Consider the following 21252-nt stretch of genomic DNA (forward strand, 5'->3'; position numbering starts at 1 on the left):
AGCTCCTCCCAAAGCAGAGCTGGACAGCAAGTTGGTGGGTGAGACTGTCGTTGTCACCGCCGGCTCTGATGTCGTCCTGGACGGTATTATTGGTGGCAAACCAGAACCCACTGTTTACTGGTCAAAGGGTGACACGGTTCTGGAACTGGGAGAAAAGTACTCGCTGACCTACACAAGCACAAGAGCAATGGCTGTAATCAAAAACTGTGACAGATTTGACACCGGCAGATACTTCCTCACCGTCAAGAATGTCAACGGAATCAAGACTGCTACTGTGACGGTTAAAGTTTTGGGTCAGTCAATGACATTTTACTTTTTACTATAATAAAAGTTCTTAATGAATAAAGTGCCTAAATAAAAGCTGCCTACGTCAAACATTTTAATAAGTAACTAAGACTTACCTCAATATTTCTGTAAGGTGTATACCCTGATCGAACTATTCTTTGGTACCTCTCAGACACTCCTGGGCCTCCAGCTGATAAGATCATGATCAGCAGAGTTACAGAGGAAAAGTGCACAGTGTCCTGGAAGATCCCGCTGGAGGACGGTGGCGACATCGTCAGCCATTACATTGTTGAACGACGTGAAACTAGTCGACTCAACTGGGTAATGATGGAGTCTGAGTGCAAGAGCTTGTCATGTGTCAGCACCAGGCTGATCAAGAACAATGAGTACATCTTCAGAGTTCGGGGAGTCAACAAGTTTGGACCTGGAGTTCCACTGGAATCTGAGCCTGTCATTGCTCGGAACGCTTACAGTAAGATTTCCGTTTTAAATATAATATAAAAATAAATAATTTGGTCTAGTTTCACAAACAGCTTATATGTTTTTAATTTAGTGTAAATTTGGTGCGTGCAAAAGATGGAAAGTATTTATTTGTGTTGTTATTGCTGTGACACTGACCCGGCATATCTCTATTTTAGCCATCCCCTCCCAACCAGGCACACCGGAGGCCACAGCAGTGGGTAAAGAACACATTATCATCGAATGGTTGAAGCCACAAAGTGATGGTGGCAGTGAGATCAAAAACTACATCCTAGAAAAACGGGAAAAGAGCAGCACAAGGTAAGAGGGACATACTTTTGATGTTGTGAAACGCTAAGTTTTCTCAATGCTTTGACACCTTCTCTCTCCTTTTTAAAATCAGGTGGACACGGGTCAATAAGACTTACACCATCTATGATACACGTTTGAAGATCACAGGTCTGCTGGAAGGAAGTGAATACCAGTTCAGAGTGACCGCCATCAATACGGCAGGACCCAGCCAGCCAAGTGACGCTTCGTCACACATTATCTGCAAAGACCCAACATGTAAGACTCCTGGTTCGCATGTTTGGCTGTTGATTTGCAATTAGACATAATTTAAAAATATGCTTCTATTTAATCGTAGACACCCCAGCTCCTCCATCGATGCCTCGCATCACAGACTCAACTAAACACAGTATCAACATGACTTGGACCAGGCCCATGTATGACGGTGGCTCAGATGTCACGGGTTACGTGGTTGAAATTCTTGAGGAAGGTTCTAAGCAGTGGTACCGTGCCACTACCAAGCCCCTCAAGACCAATGAGTATATGGCCGGCGGTCTGGTTGCAAATAAGAAATACAGATTTAGGGTGGCAGCTATAAACAACAATGGCACTGGAGAATTCAGTGAACCTAGCGCTGAGATTGAGCCACTGGAGAAAATTGGTGAGTCTCTGCAAAGTAGCATTTCAGAGATCATACTTCATTTTAAATGTTGCAATTACAATTCAATCTGACTCTCTAACTACTTTTCCTCTCAGAAATGCCCGACCTGGAACTAGATGATGACCTGAAGAAGATCGTTTGCCTTCGTGCTGGAGGAACTTTGCGACTGTTTGTGACTGTTGGCGGTCGCCCAACGCCGGTGGTGGGCTGGAGGAAGACTGGGGTGGAGCTACAGAGCCGGGGCTTCATTGAGACGACAGATAGCTACACCATGCTGATTGTTGAAAAAGTTGACCGCTATGACTCTGGAAAATATGTTGTTGAAGCTGAAAACCCATCAGGCAAGAAGAGTGCCACTATCCTGGTCAAAGTCTATGGTAGGTTGGGATGCAAAGATTGTGTGCAATATTTAAAGCGGAACTGCACTTTTTTTAGAATTTTGCCTATCATTCACAATTCTTATGTAAGAATGTTTTCTTTTTTATGCATTCTAACTAGTAAATGAATGCGATCAAAAGTCCGCTCCATTCTGCCTATAAAGTGCCTAAAAATAAAAACCTCCTCCATCAAGGTTGTATATACACGCTGTAAGTATACATATAATAACAGGCACATTCATAATAACATGCAATATTTAAGTATTTTTCTCATTTTGAGCATACAGTGGCGCATTAATTTCACACACACATCACTATGTTCGCTTTTTCCTTCAACAACATCACTGATAACTAACTGCAGACTTCACGAGAGCCAACAAACATAATAAAACATCACTTTTACTAGGACAATGACTCTTAGACTGTTCATATATTCTCGTTTAGATAAAAAATTACTCACAATCCCCGCGAAGAAAAAAGGGGGGTTGAACAAAGCGTCTTTTCGTGTCTTTCTCGCCATTGCCAGGTCTAAATTGGATGCCAAAGTTGACCAACTTGTCGGTTTATGTCCTCATCCTTCTACTATCAAGGTGAAAGGCATTATTTATGACATATAATTAACTTTTACAATCTCCAAACCGAGAAAGCAGCCTACCAGCTCGTAAAATCAATATCGTAGCAACAAGCTCTATAGCTATATGTGCTAATTATAGTTTGTCTAAGTTAGCACTTGTAATAACAAAAATTCCAAAAAAAGTGCAATTCCCCTTTAAAGCTTAAACTGTAGTCTGATTTAGTTTATTCTCGTTTCTTGCAGACACCCCTGGTCCTCCAGGTTCTGTGAAAGTGAAGGACTATACCAAAGAATCAGTTGTCATTACGTGGGACGTCCCCAGCATTGATGGTGGCGCCCACGTCAGCAACTACATTGTAGAGAAGCGAGAAGCCAGCATGAAGTCTTATAAGACTGTCACTACAGAATGTAGAAAAACTCTGTTTAGAATCACTGGCCTGGAAGAGGGTCTGCACTACTTCTTTAGAGTCCTGCCAGAGAATATCTATGGCGTTGGTGAGCCTAGCGAGACATCTGAGGCTGTGCTGGTGTGTGAAGTACCATCAGTGCCTGTGAGCCTCCAAATCATTGATGTCACAAAGTCCTCAGTCACTCTGAATTGGGAGAAACCACTGCATGACGGTGGCAGCAGACTGACAGGCTTCATTATTGAGGCCTGTAAGGTGCCTTCAGACAGGTGGAGCACAGGGGCTACTGTCAAGGCTTCTATTTACCAGCACACCATCCAGTCGTTGACAGAGAATGACCAGTACTTGTTCAGGATCCGAGCCAGTAACAGTAGAGGAACCAGTGAGCCCATGGACATAATCACTCCTGTCACCATTCAAGAAATCAACGGTAAGAGACTCAGACTTCAGCAGTAATGAAAGGACTTCCCACATTTGTCATTTTACCTGACACATGCATACTGCCTGTCTTGTCACTAGTGATGCCAAAGATTGACATAACAGGCATGTCTCAGAAGATTGTCCATATAACCCGTGGTAAGCCCATCGACCTCAACTTGCCCATCAAGGCGAAACCACAGCCTGTCTGCTCCTGGTTCTTTGGTGGTGAAAAGCTGAAAGACAGTTTGGACCGTATCAAAATCGAAAGCAATGGCAAATACAGCCATCTCGTTATCCGCGAGACCACCATTGATGACACAGGCGACTATATGTTGGAGGTGAAGAATGCCATTGGTGTAGCAACTGAAGTTATCAAGGTTATCATTCTTGGTAAGTAGACATTGCATTGTACAGAATCACAATCAAAATGTAGCGTTTCAAAAATGATAGGCAACATTTTTTGCAGTGTGATCTAATTTTCATCTCATATTTTTCCAGACAAACCTGGCGCACCAGTTGGTCCCGTGAAAATCGTAGAGGTTGACGGTGTGTCAGTAACAATTAGTTGGGAACCTCCACAGAAAGATGGTGGTGCAAATGTCAGTGGCTATGTGGTGGAGCAGCGTGATGCTCACCGGCCCGGGTGGATTACCATCTCTGAATCAGTGACAAGACCTTGCTTCAAATTCACCAGACTCTCCGAGGGAACCGAGTATGTGTTCCGCGTCGCTGCCATGAACCGCTTTGGCGTTGGTAGCTTTGTGCAGTCAGAAGTCGTGGAATGCAAGAGCGCCAAGAGTGAGTTTCTGCCTGTCTGACTGTTCCTGTTGCTGTTTTTGTAGACTTATTGACATTGACAACATTTGTTGAGGCCCTTTTGCAATGTTTGATTCATCCACAATTATCTGTGTATGATTTACCTGTTGATCCAGCTTATGGTTTACTTTTGCAGCAATCCCTGGGCCTCCAAGCAGACCAGAGATTATTGATGTCACTCACGAGGGCATGACCCTGACCTGGCATCCACCAGAGGACAATGGGGGCTCCACCATAGCTGGCTATATCATTGAGCGCAAGGAACCACGTTCTGATAGATGGTTGAGGATCAACAAAAACCCTGTTACTATGACCAGGTACCGCTCCTCTGGTCTGATTGAAGGCCTTGAGTATGAATATCGTGTCACGGCCATCAACTCCAGAGGAACAGGCAAACCCAGCGAGAGCTCCTCCATCACTGTTGCCATGGACCCCATAGGTATTGTATTATTTTTGTATGTTATTCTATTGTCTAGGTATTCTTATATAAGTATGTGCAAATGTAACTGTAATCAGCCCAAATCAACACTTAAAACGAATCACAAGTTATTTTGATATTTAGCATTTCGCAAACAGACTTATTCAACAAGCCTCTTCCCTAGTTTGGATCAATCTGACACGAAACGTACTTTCTATTGTTAAAAAGAACCACCAGGTCCTCCAGTTCATGCGAGAGTCACAGACACCACCAGAACATCTGTGTCTCTGGCTTGGCTACCTCCTGATGAGGAAGGTGGCTCCATTGTCACCGGTTACCTGATTGAGATGCAGAAGGTGGATCAAGTGGAGTGGACCCTGTGCAATACAACACCCACAAAGATGTGCGAGTACACACTCACACACATGCCCCAGGGTGCAGAGTACAAGTTCAGAGTCATCGCCTGTAATGCTGGTGGCACTGGAGAAGCCGCAGAGATTCCTGGGGTGGTTAAAGTCCAGGAGATGCTCAGTAAGATAAATACATTTTGTCATATATATACTGAAATAGACATTTGCAGTAATCCATCTAACCAAAATGTCCAATATGTCCTCCTTAGTTTACCCTGAATACGAGCTTGAGTCTAAATACGAAGAGGAATATGTGGTGCGGCAAGGAGGAGTCATCTGCCTGTCTGTGCCCATCAAGGGTAAACCCATTCCTACATGTAAGTGGACCAAGGATGGACGTGATATCTCCCACCGGGCTATGATTGCCACCCAGGATGACATAACAGAACTTGTCATCAAGGAGGCACACAGGGATGACACGGGAACTTATGACCTTGTGTTGGAGAACAAATGTGGCAAAAAAGCTGTGTACATTAAGGTAACTTGCTCGGCTAATCATCAGTTAGTCAATTAGAATCCTGCTCGTACTGAAACTATCATGACACTGGGGACATCTTTATGTCTGTAGGTAAAGGTAATCGGTCGCCCCGATGCTCCTGAAGGCCCTCTGGAGTTTGACGACATCCAAGCCAGATCAGTTCGAGTCAGCTGGAGGCCCCCGTCAGATGATGGTAGCTCCGACCTCCTCGGATACATCGTGGAGAGGCGAGAAGTCCCCAAGGCTGCTTGGTACACTGTGGATGCAAGGGTTAAGGAGAACTCCTTGGTGGTTAAAGGCCTTAAAGAAAATGTGCAGTACCACTTCAGGGTCTCTGCTGAAAATCTGTTTGGTGTGAGCCGGTCTCTAAAGTCTGAAGAGGCTGTCACACCAAAGACACCGCTGTGTGAGTACTGATGTTTCTACAATATTTTAAAACTCATCTGTGTCATACAGGCACAATAGTGCTCAGGTCAGTACAAAGCATTTAACAGTATGCTCTTTCTCTCATGGTATTCAAATATAGGCTCACCAGAACCTCCTAGCAATCCTCCAGAGATCATGGAAGTGGCTAAGTCCTCTGTGTCTCTATCCTGGGCACGCCCCCGGGATGATGGGGGCTCCCGTGTCACAGGATACTTTGTTGAGAGGAGGGAGGTTTCAACAGAGAAGTGGGTCCGCCACAACAAGACTCACATTACCACAACCATGTACAACATCACTGGCCTCATCCCCGATGCAGAGTACATGTTCAGAGTTGTGGCTCAAAACGACATCGGGCAGAGTGAGCCGGGGCCTGCTTCTGAGTCAGTGGTCTGCAAAGATCCATTTGGTGCGTCAGTTTCACATGATGCCTTGTGCAATCAGATGAAGATATTTTTTTGTATGGATGAGTTCATTGATGCCTTCTAAACTATCTCCTGTGTTATTAACAGACACGCCCAGTCAACCAGGAGAGATCGACATAATTTCTGTCACCAAAGACTGCATAACCATCCACTGGCTGCGTCCCAATTTTGATGGAGGCAAGGAGATCCTGGGTTACTGGGTTGAATTCAGGCAGGCCGGTGAAAGTGCCTGGAAGAAGTGCAATAAAGAGCGCTCCAAAGACCGTCAGTTCACCATGGGTGGCCTGATGGAGGCCACAGAGTACGAGTTCAGAATCTTTGCAGAGAACGAAGCTGGATTCAGTAGGCCTCGTCGCACCTCCATGGGCATCAAGACAAAGCTAAGTGGTGAGTGTCTTTCTCACTTGACCATTAAAAACACCAAATATGCTGCAAAACGCTTGTTTTAAAAAAAATGTTTTTATCATATACAGTCGGTGAGACTCCAGCTTTGAAAGAAGACATTCATGACGTAACAACTAAGCTTGGAGAGTCTGGCACTCTATCCTGCAGCGTTATTGGCAGACCTCTGCCTGAGATCAAGTGGTACCGCTATGGCAAGGAACTGATCCAGAGCCGCAAGTACAAGATGAGCTCAGACGGACGCAACCACTCCCTCAGCATCCTGACAGACGAGCAGGAAGATGAGGGTCTGTACACCTGCAGGGCCATCAATGAAGCTGGAGAGATAGAGACCAGCGGAAAACTCAGACTACAGGCTGCACCTCAGTTTCACCCTGGCTTCCCACTGAAGGAGAAGTACAATGCCGGAGCTGGTACCAGCCTCCGCCTCCACGTTGTCTACATTGGCCGTCCAATTCCCCAGATTATGTGGTTCTATGGCAAGAAACCTTTGAATCCATCTGAGAATGTGATTATTGAAAACACTGAGAGCTACACCCATCTGGTGGTGAGGAACGTCCAAAGGAAGACCAATGCTGGCCGTTACAAAGTACAGCTGAGCAACAAGTTTGGAACTGTCGACACTGTGTTACGGGTTGAAATCCAAGGTAATATGATGATTTTAGCTTAATGGAACATTCCTCTTTAAATCCTAATTATATATACTTTTGTGTGCAGTTTAAAATGCAGTGCTTACCCACAGAACCAATCCTTTTAGGCATAATCAACTTAACAATAGTTGTTTTTGGTAGTATTCAGCAACACACAAACCTAAATCCCTCTGTTTGGTTTCACCCAGATAAGCCATGTATCCCAGAAGGCCCATTGGTGGTTGAAGGTCTGGTGAAGAACTCCATTATTATCAGCTGGAAGGCTCCCAAAGATGACGGCGGCTCCATGATCACTAACTACATTGTGGAGAAACGCATGGCTAAAGAGGGAGAACTGTGGAACCTTGTGTCCTCCTCTGTCTCTGGAACCACATGTCGAGTACCTAACCTCGTTGAGAGTGCTGGTTACTACTTCCGAGTTTCTGCTCAAAATCAGTACGGTGTCAGCGAGTCTCTGGAGATCCCTTCGGTAGTGATCATCAAGAGTCCATTTGGTGAGTCAGGTCTATACACGCACAAACAAGAAATAAGTCTAAATACAGCATGATATAATAATTTGTTTACATTTAGCTCATTCCAGTAATTATATTTGTTTCTCAGAAAAACCTGGCATCCCACAGCAGCCCTTTATCGTCAGCTTTACGAAGGACTCTTGTGTTGTCTGCTGGAAGCCACCAAGCAGTGATGGTGGGGCTAAAATCTCTAGCTACTACCTGGATAAACGTGAGAAGAAGCAGAACAAGTGGATGTCCGTTACCAGTAAGAAGATTCTGGAGACCAGCTATGAAGTTACAGGCTTGATAGAGGGCTTTGAGTATGAGTTCCGTGTCAAGTGTGAGAATGTGGGTGGAGAAAGTGACTGGAGTGACATCTCAGAGCCCATTATTCCCAAGTCTGACCAGTCCCTGCGTGCTCCTGCATTCAGAGAAGAAATCCGAGACATGACTGTCAAATACCATGCAAATGCCACCTTTGTTACCAAGGTGTGTATCTCTTAATTCTTACAGCCCTATTTATCATTAAATAGTATTTATACTTATTCTGTTTTACAGTAAACCTCCATAATGATGAATGATTGAATGTGATTTTTCCTCTTTTGTCAAGGTGGTGGGACATCCCAAGCCTGTAGTAAAATGGTACAGAAGTGGTAAGGAGATCCAGGCAGATGGAACAAAAATTAAAGCCCAGGAGTTTAAGGGGGGTTATTACCAGCTGGTCATCACGGCTGCTGATGACAGTGATGCTACGGTCTATCAAGTCAGAGCAACCAATTCGTCAGGGTCCATCTCCACCACTGCAAACCTGGAAGTGGAAGGTAGACATTCATATTGCTGATAACTTGTAGTAATATTACATTGTTTTAGTAATGATCATTTCTGAGTAATGATGCTATTCTTTGTAATTCAAGTTCCGGCCAAGATTCTCCTGCCAAAGGAGCTCCAAGGAATGGGAGCAGTCCATGCTGTTCGCGGTGATCACATCACTATCAAAATCCCAATCTCTGGCAAGCCCGAACCAGCAATTACCTGGCAGAAGGGCCAGGACATCCTCTCCAACTCTGCTTATCACCAGGTCATCACCACCCGCTCTTTTACTTCCCTGGTCTTCCAGAAGGGAGTGGAGAATAAGGACACAGGCTTCTACAGCATCACTGCAAAGAACAGGTTTGGAATGGACAAACAAACCATTGAGGTGAATGTGGCTGACATTCCGGAAGCTCCAAAAGGACTAGTAGTCAGCAACATTGCCCGGGATTCCATTACTCTGACCTGGGAGCCTCCTGCCAATGATGGCGGAAGTGACATCACAGGCTATATTGTGGAGAAATGTCCCACCACAGCTGACAGGTGGATTAAGGCTGGACAGACTATTGACTGCAACATTACCATCATCAACATCTTCGGCAAGGCAAAATATCAGTTCCGTGTCATCGCAGAGAACCAATTTGGCATGAGTCCTCCTTCTGCGCCAACAGAACCCATCACCACAAAGGAGGACACGTCTGTGATTAGGAACTATGATGAGGAAGTGGATGAGACCAAAGAAATTACCAAAGAAGCTGCTCAGTCTTCTAAAGTCAAGTTGCTCTCCTCGAAATACACAATTTGTGAGGAGCTGGCTCGTTGTCAGTTTGGAGTTGTCCACCGTTGTGTAGAGATTGCTACTAAGAAGACCTTCATGGCCAAGTTCATCAAGGTTAAAGGAACTGACCGTGAGCTGGTTCTTCGAGAAATTGAGGCCTTCAATGTCGCAAGACACAAGAATATTATCTACCTGCATGAATACTTTGAAAGTATGGAAGAGATGATCCTAATCTTTGAGTTTATTTCTGGAGTTGACATCTTTGAGCGCCTTGGAACCAGCAGCTTTGAGCTCACAGAGCAAGAGATTGTTCGCTATTTAAGACAGGTCTGCTCTGCACTCTTGTTTTTGCATAGTAAAAACTTTGGCCACTTTGACATCCGCCCAGACAACATTGTCTACAGTACAAAGAGAAGTAATGTTGTAAAGATAATTGAGATGGGTCAAGCTCGGTTGCTGGTACCAGGTGAAAACATCAGAATGCTCTTCTCAGCTCCAGAGTATTGTGCCCCTGAGATTCACCACCATGACTTGGTTACAACAGCCACAGATATGTGGTCTGTGGGTGTGATTGCTTATGTCCTACTTAGCGGTCTCAATCCATTTGCTGCAGAATCCATGACACAAATGGTTGAGAAGATCTCCACTTGTGAGTATGTCTTTGATAGTGAAGCATTTAAAGACATCAGTCTGGAGGCTATGGACTTTGTGGACAGACTTCTTGTCAAGGACAGGAAGCTTCGTATGACAGCACAAGAGGCGTTGGAGCACCCGTGGCTAAAGATGAAGATTGAACATGTCAGTAACAAAGTCATCCGGACACTAAGACACAGACGGTACTATCAGTCTATTGTAAAGAGGACAGATACAATTGTCTCATCAGCTCGTGTTGCCTATGGTGGAGCTTTCAGGAACCAGAGAGTATTGTCTGTAGGCAAGGTGAAGATTGTTACGGAGTACCAGGGTCTACGTGCTGGCCCAGTTATGCATGGCTCTGCTGAGGAAGGCGGCCATGTTAGATTCACTTGTAACATTACAAACTTTGACCAAAGCACCCAGGTGACATGGTACTTTGGCAACCGCCAGTTACATTCAAGTTCTAAGTATGAGATTACATACAACAACGGTTTTGCCAGTATCTATGTGAAGGACATTCAAGAGTGTGATGATGGCTTGTACAGATGCAAGGTGTTAAGTGACGACGGCGAAGATAGTGCTTATGCTGAACTCTTTGTTGAAACAATAAGGTGCATCAGGGAACACTATGTTAGTCGTTCCATCAAGAAACTGAGAAGGAGGGTGGAAAAAACCCTCCTCCTCTACAGACCACCAGAGTTCACCCTGCCTTTATACAATCGCGCAGCGTACATTGGCGAACATGTGCGCTTTGGTGTCACCATTACTGTGCATCCTGAGCCTCATGTTACATGGTTGAAAAATGGAGAGAGAATCAAGCCAGGAGATGATGACACCAAGTACACGTTCATAAGTGATAAGGGTCTCTACCAGTTGATTATCCACAACCTCGATATGAGCGATGATGCTGAATACACTGTGATGGCAAACAACAAGTTTGGAGAAGATAGCTGCAAGGCCCGCCTTACTGTAACACCTCACCCTGTGACCGAGGAAACTATGAGACCCACATTCAAACGTCTGCTCACTAATGTTGAGTGCACAGAAGGGGAGAGCATCCGCTTTGATGTCAGAGTGTCTGGAATCCCCAATCCTTCTTTGAAATGGGAGAAGGAAGGTCATCCTCTCCAGTTCGGTCCAAAGACAATTGTCATTCAACAGGATGTTGACCACTTTGTCTTGTACATCAGAGAGACTTTACTTGAGGACTCCGGTGTCTACAAAGTGACTGCAATCAACTCTGCTGGCTCTGTGAGTTGCCAGGCAACCCTGAAGGTGGACCGCCTCACATATACCAGAAGAGAGTACAAGACTGACGAGGAGAAACATAGACATATCCAGAAGCAAATAGAAAAGACCAACAAAATGGCTCAGCAGATTGTCGCCACAGAGGATCTTGTGCCTCTCAACCCAACAGCCCAAGAGGCTCTGAAATTTGCTGCAGACATGTACAAGCCTGCCGTCAGCACCAAGAACATTGAGGGCGAGTTTGACATTTCAGTTGTGAAATCAGAGACTAAGAAACTGGAAGAAGAGCGAAGGATTTTCATGCCATATGAGATCCCTGAGCCTGTGGTTCATGACCCTAGAGTGCTCGATGAGGACAAATTTATTAAACAATTTGTTCCACTCTCTGACATGAAGTGGTACCGAAAATTAAAGGACCAGTATATGATTTCAGAGAGGACTGAGAGAATTGTGCAAAAACGACAACGGCGAATTCGCCTATCCAGGTGGGAACAGTTTTACGTCATGCCCCTTCCCAGAATCACAGACCAGTACAGACCAAGATGGCGGATTCCAAAAATAACTTTAGATGATTTGGAGATCGTCAGACCTGCCAGGCGTTCACCGTCTCCAGAGTCCGAGATTTCATTCAGATCTCGGAGAAGATCTTTGGGCGATCTGAGCGATGAAGAGCTGCTGATGCCTGTGGATGACTATCTGTCTTCAAGGAGAACTGAGCAAGATAGAATGATGCTTGAGGATGAATTAGAACTAGGTTTCTCTGCCTCCCCTCAAGCAAGTCCAGTTCGCATTGAACGGCGAGCTGTGCAGCATGAAGCTAAGTTGCAGGAGGTCAGGCATGAAGCTATGGAGGTCACAGAGACAAAGAAAAAACGTACCATATCTCAGTATATGAGAAGGAGGCGCTCGCTATCCCCCACATACATTGAGCTAATGCGTCCAGTCTCTGAGCTGATCCGTCCTCCTCGAACACAGCCAGTTGTAGATGTAGAGAGCGAGGTCATAGAGAGACGATCCCCTACACCAGAGAGAACGCGGCCCCGCTCTCCAAGCCCCATCAGATCTGTTGAGAGGTCATCCCGTTCCTCCTCCCGATTTGAGCGGTCTGCCCGTTTTGATATCATGTCCCGCTACGAAGCCAGAAAGGCAGCTCTGAAGTCTGAAAGGAAATATCAAGTTGTTAGTCAGACGCCGTTCAGCCTGGATCACGCTCCCCGGGTGACAGTCAGGATGCGCTCTCACCGTGTGCCAGTCAGTCACGACACCAAATTCACCTTAAACGTACAATCAAAGCCTGAACCCGAGGTGAAATGGCACCACAACGGAATTGAAATCTGTGAAAGTAGTGACAAATATGTATTTAGCAACATGAGTGGCGTTTTGACCATCACCATCCTGGACTGCCAAGAAGAGGACAGTGGTACATATCGCTGCGTTTGCTCTAACTCCAGGGGAGACGCCTCAGACTATGCCACCCTTGATGTGGCAGGCGGCGCCTACACAACCTTTTCATCCCGTCGCAAGGATGAGGAAGTCCTTAAAGCGCACGTCCCTGAAGTCACTCGAATTGATCACTATCACTCCTCCTATTTCAAAACTGGCTATGAATCCCAGACCCACTTAGAAGTGGAAGAGAGTAAGACAAAGATCACTGAGAAACGCGAAGTCGTCACAAGGGAAAGATATGGGGCTTCTTCTGAGAGATACTCATCTGCTGAGCGGTATGAACCATCCATCAAGTATGGTTCTACTGAATACTTGTCATCTGCCTCTTCCTACTCCTCAGACAAGTTTTCTTTGACTGAAAAGCATGCTACAGCAGAAACTAAGTCAAAGTATTCTTCTGCTGAAAAAGTTACAGTCCAAAAGGTGAGAGCCTCTGTTCCAGCCAGAATCCTCACTAAGCCCCAATCTGTGACAGTAGCAGATGGTGACACAGTCCGATTCTCCTGTGATATCGATGGAGAGCCTGCACCCTCCGTAAACTGGATGCATGAGGGTAGAACTATAGTCTCCTCCCACCGTGTTATAGTCACTACTACTCAGTACAAGTCCAACCTGGAGATCTCCTCCGTCACATCCTCAGATGAGGGCAGTTACACAGTCATCGTAGAGAACTCAGATGGCAGGCAGGAAGCTCAGTTCACTTTAACCATCCGCAGACCAATTCCCAAAAAGGTTAAGGGCATCAAGTCGCCAGAACCACCTTTGAAGTCCCCTGAGCCTTCAGTCCCAACGCCGCCACAGTATGTGACCCTCCCTGTTTCCAGTGTGAAGACACCAGAACCTAGAGTCAAGTCTCCTGCTCCCAGCGTGAAGTCACCAGAACCCGGTGTCAAATCCCCTGTTCCCAGAATGAAGTCACCAGAACCCGTTATAATGTCCCCTGGCCCCAGTTTGAAATCACCAGAGTCCCTTGCTCCAAGTGTGAAGTCACCAGAACCCAGCATTAAGTCCAAAACCCCCAGTGTGAAGTCACCAGAACCGAGAATCAAGTCCCCTGTTCACAGTGTGGAGTCACCAGAACCTGGCATTAAGTCTCCTGCACCTAGTGTGAAGTCACCAGAACCCAGCATCAAGTCTCTTGCACCCAGTGTGAAGTCACCAGAGCCTGGCATCAAGTCTCCTTCCCCCGGTGTGAAGTCACCAGAACCCAGCATCAAGTCTCCTGCACCCAGTGTGAAGTCACCAGAGCCTGGCATCAAGTCTCCTGCCCCCGGTATGAAGTCACCAGAACCCAGCATCAAGTCTCCTGCACCCAGTGTGAAGTCACCAGAGCCCGGCATCAAGTCTCCTGCCCCCAGTGTGAAGTCACCAGAACCCAGCATCAAGTCTCCTGCACCCAGTGTGAAGTCACCAGAGCCCGGCATCAAGTCTCCTGCCCCCAGTGTGAAGTCACCAGAACCCAGTATCAAGTCTCCTGAGTCCTCTATTAAATCACCAACACCCAGTGTGAAGTCCCCAGAACCAGGAGTCAAATCACCAGCTTTGAGAGTGAAGTCACCAGGTTTAAAGTCACCAGCTCCTGGTATCAAATCTCCTGAACCCGAGGGAGTTAAACATCCTAGGGGTGTAAAGTCTCCTGAACCAGGACCTAAGTCACCACCACACCTTAAACCTGCTGAGCAGGTAAAGTCACCTGAAGCTGAGTCACTGCGAGGTGTCAAATCCCCTGAACCTGCAGGAATCAAGACACCTTCAGGCATCAAGTCCCCAGAACCTGCTAGCACCAAAACACCAAGACGTATCAAGTCTCCAGATCCATCTGGTATCAAGTCACCAAGGGCTGTAAAATCCCCAGAGCCTGAGGGAGTCAAATCCCCATCCAGAATTAAGTCTCCACCTCCCGTACTGTCGCCCAAGAAGGTCCTGTCACCGCCTACTATCAAATCTGAAAGCCCAGAGCCGCCCAAAGTGATAAGTCAGCTAGCGGCTGAGGCCTCTGAAGACTTGGTGAAGATGTCTTGTGTTTGCGAGAGTGGCGTCAAGGAGGTGTCATGGTATTACAATGGGAGGAGACTTTCAAAGAGCAGCCATTTTGAAATTAGGTACTCAGAGGGCTCCTGCAGCCTCCTTATTCACGACCTGACAGACAGTGACCAGGGAGAGTACACATGTGAGATGACATCAGAGGGAGGAGTCTCAAAATCCTCCTTCTCCTTCACTGGACAAGTGTACAAATCCATTCGCATGAAGATCACAGCTTACCGGGAGCAGCAAGTGGCACTTAAAGGTAAGCAACGAGTCTCAAGTCACTTTACGGGGCCTTTCTTCTGAAGGTTTATACACACGCTTTTCTATTTCATCCCTCACTAGGATCCACGATGATGAGTCACAAGGAGTCATCCTCGTCCAGCCTGGCCTCCAAGATGAAGAGAGAAGTTCGCACAATGGAAGAATCGTCTTCCTTTTCCTCCTCCTCAGCCCAGCAGGCAATGTCCTCCATGAAGGAGTCCAGTTCCTTCAGCAGCATGGCAGCTGAGATGAAGTTTGAGACCATGTCCATGTCCAGTATGTCTTCCATGACCTCAGAGTCATACGCCCTGAGCTCCAGCAGCCTCGCAGAAATGACCTCACACATGGCGGGATCCTCCCTCAGGGCCATCGGTACGACTTGAGGACTCTCAGCCATTGTACAGTTTTTGAGTGTCGAGTAAATAATGAACGCTGGCTCATTACTTTTCCAGGTTCCGCTCCAAGAATCGAGGCGGTGCCAGAGGACATCAGCATTGAGGCTGGCAAGGTCTTGACGGTGTCATGCGCCTTCTCGGGCGATGCCAAACACATTGAGTGGTCTCGCGCAGGCAAAAAGATCGAGGTGTCATCCGGCGGTCGCTTCCACATTGAGACCTCGGAGGACCTGACCACCCTTATCATCACGGGGGTAAAGAAGGAAGATGCTGGAATCTACACGCTCAAACTGTCCAACGAGCTGGGATGTGACACCGCCACAGTTCAAATCAGCATTCGATCGGTGTAAAAAAAAAAGAAAATTATATCGAAGACTATTTGAATACCCCTTTTACCCTTTTTCCTTGTCTTTTTATTTATGATTTAAGCTAACTCTTTGACTCGATACAGACCTAAGATTTATCTTCTTGTAAATATGAACTATTTTTGTACCAAACGTGACGTTGATGCCAAACTCAAGTGTCAACATGTAATGAGATGTGATGACACTTTTGCAGTGACATGTACATAATGTATATAGCCGGATTTCACGGTTATGAAAGATGTATGCATTGTTATTTATGACAATAATAAGAAGTTTAAGAAGCAAACCAAATATGGTTTAACAGGAGAAAGTTCTGCGTGGAACGAATACCCTGTTAAACAGAGAAACTAAACTGTGTGCCTCAACGCTACGTTGAAGTCTAAGATTGCCTCAGCAGGTAGAGCTTCTCCCTGCTGACGTTTACTCAACTTGAGACAAAAACACGAGCGCGAGATCCCGAGCGCTGTTTGCGTCCACCCTCAACGTAAGCAGCGCGACCGGACCTCACGTCGCGATAGATTATGTCGTACTGCCATTTCAATGACACGCTCACAGTGCGAGCGGCCTGCACTGCCTGAGCACGTGTTTGTTTTGATGTAGGCGCTCTGCCTTTGACCGCGGGCGTCCGCCGGGGCTTTCTCCCTCCTTCCATCAACCTGGCCAATCACCCGTGGAGAGTCCTCGTTGCGCTCGTAGCCAAAGGCAGAGCCTCCCCCTGGAGGTATGCAGCGTGTTTGTGTGTTAGTGTGTAGACGTTGAGCTGACGAGCACCGCCCAACGTCATCGGCGGCGCCAGCGAGGGTCTCCTCGCTCCGAGCTCGTCTTTGCTTTGATTGACTTCCTGAGTTGAGCTGCCTCCTTGAATTTAATCCCCATTACTGATTGAATAAAGTTTGATTATCAGCACAGCAAGGCGCCTGAGTGTCAGTCAATATCACATCCTACATCATTGATTGAGACTTTTATTAGTAGATTGCACAGTACAGTACATATTCCATACTATTGACCACTAAATGGTAACACCCGAATAAGTTTTTCAACTTGTTTAAGTCGAGGTCCATTGATTCATGATACAGATGTATACTATCATCATAATACAGTCATCACACAAGATGATCATCAGAGTATATACATTGAATTATTTACAATCCGGGGTGTGGGATGTGGAGGGGGGGGGGTTTAGGTTTGGTTAATATCAACACTTCAGTCATCAACACTTGCATCACCAGAGAAATGGACATTAGGAACAGTGTAGGACTGACTTGGTAGGCATACTTGCCAACCCTCCCGAATTTTCCGGGAGACTCCCGAAATTCAGCGCCTCTGCTGAAAACCTCCCGGGACAAATATTCTCCCGAAAATCTCCCGATTTTCAGCCGGAGCTGGAGGCCACGCCCCCTCCAGCTCCATGCGGACCTGAGTGAGGACAGCCTTTTTTCATGACGGGAGGACAACAGGGTGACAAGAACTAAATCATCCAGACTAGAGATAAATTGTATTATTATGTTTATCTTACCTAAAAATAAATATATTTATTAATTTAAAAAAAAGATAAACTAAATACATTTTTACTATATTTTGCTAAAAACATCAAAATTGATTGTATTTTTATTTGTATTTTTTCTGACTCCTTATTACATCCAGGCATTAGAATTATACATTAAAATAAACATATTTGAAATAATTAATTTTAAATTATCATAATAATTCATTTAAAATGACCATATTTAATTATTTAAATAATTTCTTGTTTATCAACAACTTTAGCATTTTAATCATTACATTTTGAAGCTCTCAGAATCCAAGTTATGTTTATATATTTGAAAGAATTAATTTTAAATTATCATAATAATTCATTTAAAATGACCATATTTAATTATTTAAATAATTGCTTGTTTATCAACAACTTTAGCATTTTATTCATTACATTTTGAAGCTCTCAGAAGCCAAGTTATGTTATATTCCTTAAGATTTATTTATGCAAGTTTGAAGTATCAATTATCTAAACACAGTTTTGTTTGCATATTTTCAGGATATATATGTATGAAATACTTGACTTGGTGAATTCTAGCTGTCAATATACTCCTCCCCTCATAACCACGTCCCCAACCACGCCCTGCCCCACCCCCGACCACGCCCCCACCCCCCACCTCCCGAAATCGGAGGTCTCAAGGTTGGCAAGTATGGGTAGGATATGTACAGCAAGTAGTGGACATAGAGAGAGAGATCAGAAAGCATAAGAATAAGTATCTACATTTGATTATTTACAATCCCGGGAGGTGGGATGTGGAAGGGAGGGTGTTAGTTTAGGTTTGTAGTTGCCTGGAGGTGTTCTTTTAGTGCGGTTTTGAAGGAGGATAGAGATGCCCTTTCATCCCGTATCAACCTGTATCTAATGATAACATAGATTTGGTATAGTTTCTCCAGAAATGAATTTGGCAACAAATTGAACAATCCAAGCAGACGGACTCCCTGACCACATCGAACCAAGACCAGACTACTAATGACTTTTGACGGACCAGAGTCCTTTTTAAAATGTTCTTGTGATCATACCATATTTTTGGTATATTAGATGGAACCTTTACCTACCTAAAAAAACGAAAATATGGTCTGATTACAAGAACATTTGAAAAATGACATGAATAAGAAGACATAATGAACCTTTTTGACAGACCAGAGTAGTCCATAGGGCTTCAAACTAATCAGATTTAGTCTCAAGCATGATTGTGGCTGATGTTGTGGCCAAAAGACGCCAGCAGAGGGCAGCACACTCCAGACTGGAGTCAACACGCTCATGGCTCATCAGCAGTCACATGACGCAAAGAATCACAAACGCGTGTTTAAGGTTTGTCATGATTGTCAAGACATGATGGACATTGTTGTGTTTGTTGTGTTGGTGTCTTCAGCTCAGGTCCTGCTTGATGATGCCAAGTTGAACACACACACACACACACACACACACACACACACACACACACACACACACACACACACACACACACACACACACACACACACACACACGACCATGGACCATGAAACTGGTGTGTGAGCTGGAAGCCTTATAAAGACAAAGCATGCTGACACACACACACACACACACACACACTTACACAAAAAAGCTGAAGTCCACCCAAGAAGGGCATGGACTGCAAATCGGTGTGCATTTGAATGTCTACCTTTGTGAATACATTAGGACACACTGAAGACATAGAAAGGACACTTGGACATATTTGGGACATAAACACACAATGAGAATAGTTCGACCTAGTGAGGACATTTAGACATATCCTGAAAGTTTAGACACACTGCTGACATTTGGACCTAGTGAAGATATTTAGACATTTAAACGGTGAGGACTTTTAGAAATAATGAGGACATTTAAAAATAATGAGGTATAGTGAGGACTTTCAGACACATGAAGTACATTTAGGCACCTAGTACATTTACATAGTGAGGACATAATAAAGAAGTTTACACACACTAAGGACATTTACGCAGCAATGACATGAATGCACAGTGAGGACATTTAGACATATTGAAGACATTGAGCCACAGCGAGGACAATTAGACAGAGATGATCAATTAGCCACACTCCTAACATCACGGTGGGCCAATCAGAGATCAGTATGACAACAACACAACTTTATTAGGAAAATCGTCCTGCAGCAGGAAATCCCCAGTAAACACACATATACACACACACACACACACACGTATACACACTGTATATATATATATACCAGTGGTGTGCCGTCAGGGCCAACAAGGCCTTCTCTGCTGGCCTAACATAACCAGAAATCATGATCATAATTAAAGATAAAAATATTTTTTTAATTTATTTTCCCTAAATATCTAATATTATTCATATTCTCTTGATGTCATATTATGCTCTTTCCAGTGCTGTTGTTTTTAGTTTGTATCCAATCAGAATTCAGCTAGTTATGTTGCCATGCTGTACCAAAATCTGCCAGACGCCTTCAGAATCAACAATGCTGCACTGTAAGTGAACGGGCACATACAGGTGATAGACAGTTGGGATAGCCAATCAGATCACGAGTTGTTGTCAGTAAGGCCTTCTGGATGGCCTCACATTGAACGTGACGTTTATGCGTCCGGTGATTGGATATTTCATTGGGACCGTTAGCGGATGAATTTGAGAAACGGTTGCGATAGCCCAGGGGTCGGCAACCCGCGGCTCTTTAGCGCCGCCCTAGTGGCTCTCTGGAGCTTTTTCAAAAATGTATGAAAAATGGAAAAAGATGAGGGGAAAAAAAATATTTTTTTGTTTTAATATGGTTTCTGTAGGAGGACAAACATGACACAAACCTCCCTAATTGTTATAAAGCACACTGTTTATATTAAACATGCTTCACTGATTCCAGTATTTGGCGAGCGCCGTTTTGTCCTACTAATTTTTGCAGTCCTTGAACTCACCTTCATTTGTTTACATGTATAACTTTCTGCGACTTTCTAGGACGTGTTTTATGCCACTTCTTTTTCTGTCTCCTTTTGTCCACCAAACTTTTAACGTTGTGCATGAATCCACGAAGGTGAGTTTTGTTGATGTTATTGACTTGTGTGGAGTGCTAATCAGACATATTTGGTCACTGCAAGACTGCGAGCTAATCGATGCTAACATGCTATTTAGGCTAGCTATATGTACATATTGCATAATTATGCCTCACTTGTAGCTATATTTGAGGTCATTTAGTTTCCCTTAAGTCATATTAATTGAATTTATATCTCATGACACACTATCTGTATGTAATATGGCTTTTAATTTTTTGCGGCTCCAGACAGATTTGTTTTTGTATTTTTGGTCCAATAAGGCTCTTTCAACATTTTGGGTTGCCGACCCCTGCGATAGCCAATCAGATCACAAGTTGTTGACATTAACTGTTCTGTTACCACTAAAAGTTGTAAACTCTTGTTTTTAAAGTGTGTCATGCGTGTCATTGTTACATGTGTATTTGTCGCCATCATGTGGTCAGGGCAGTTAAAAGCCTACTGAAACCCACTACTACCGACCACGCAGTCTGATAGTTTATATATCAATGATGAAATCTTAACATTGCAACACATGCCAATACGGCCGGGTTAGCTTACTAAAGTGCAATTTTAAATTTCGCGCGAAATATCCTGCTGAAAACGTCTCGGTATGATGACGCCGGCGCGTGACGTCACGGATTGTAGAGGACATTTTGGGACAGCATGGTGGCCAGCTATTAAGTCATCTGTTTTCATCGCAAAATTCCACAGTATTCTGGACATCTGTGTTGGTGAATCTTTTGCAAT

The 21252-nt window shown here is 44.8% G+C and overlaps 1 protein-coding gene across 1 annotated transcript in view; it reads left to right on the forward strand.

Moving 5' to 3' along the window:
* The window catches only part of LOC133613364 (titin-like), a 206438-nt gene extending 189576 nt beyond the window's left edge, over positions 1–16862 (forward strand). Inside the window, exons 253-274 of the mRNA XM_072914530.1 lie at positions 3–293; positions 458–757; positions 924–1065; positions 1148–1311; positions 1391–1693; positions 1789–2070; positions 2888–3481; positions 3571–3861; positions 3970–4269; positions 4424–4726; positions 4934–5236; positions 5325–5593; positions 5684–5999; positions 6120–6425; positions 6529–6828; positions 6915–7490; positions 7682–7987; positions 8094–8476; positions 8598–8808; positions 8902–15192; positions 15276–15566; positions 15647–16862. Of these exons, the coding sequence (XP_072770631.1) occupies positions 3–293; positions 458–757; positions 924–1065; positions 1148–1311; positions 1391–1693; positions 1789–2070; positions 2888–3481; positions 3571–3861; positions 3970–4269; positions 4424–4726; positions 4934–5236; positions 5325–5593; positions 5684–5999; positions 6120–6425; positions 6529–6828; positions 6915–7490; positions 7682–7987; positions 8094–8476; positions 8598–8808; positions 8902–15192; positions 15276–15566; positions 15647–15939 (12815 nt within the window). The 3' untranslated portion in view covers positions 15940–16862. The remainder of the gene's footprint in view (positions 1–2; positions 294–457; positions 758–923; positions 1066–1147; positions 1312–1390; positions 1694–1788; positions 2071–2887; positions 3482–3570; positions 3862–3969; positions 4270–4423; positions 4727–4933; positions 5237–5324; positions 5594–5683; positions 6000–6119; positions 6426–6528; positions 6829–6914; positions 7491–7681; positions 7988–8093; positions 8477–8597; positions 8809–8901; positions 15193–15275; positions 15567–15646) is intronic.
* The last annotated feature ends 4390 nt before the right edge of the window (positions 16863–21252 follow it).

Source organism: Nerophis lumbriciformis, linkage group LG13 (assembly GCF_033978685.3).
Source record: "Nerophis lumbriciformis linkage group LG13, RoL_Nlum_v2.1, whole genome shotgun sequence".
Classification (NCBI taxonomy): domain Eukaryota; kingdom Metazoa; phylum Chordata; class Actinopteri; order Syngnathiformes; family Syngnathidae; genus Nerophis; species Nerophis lumbriciformis.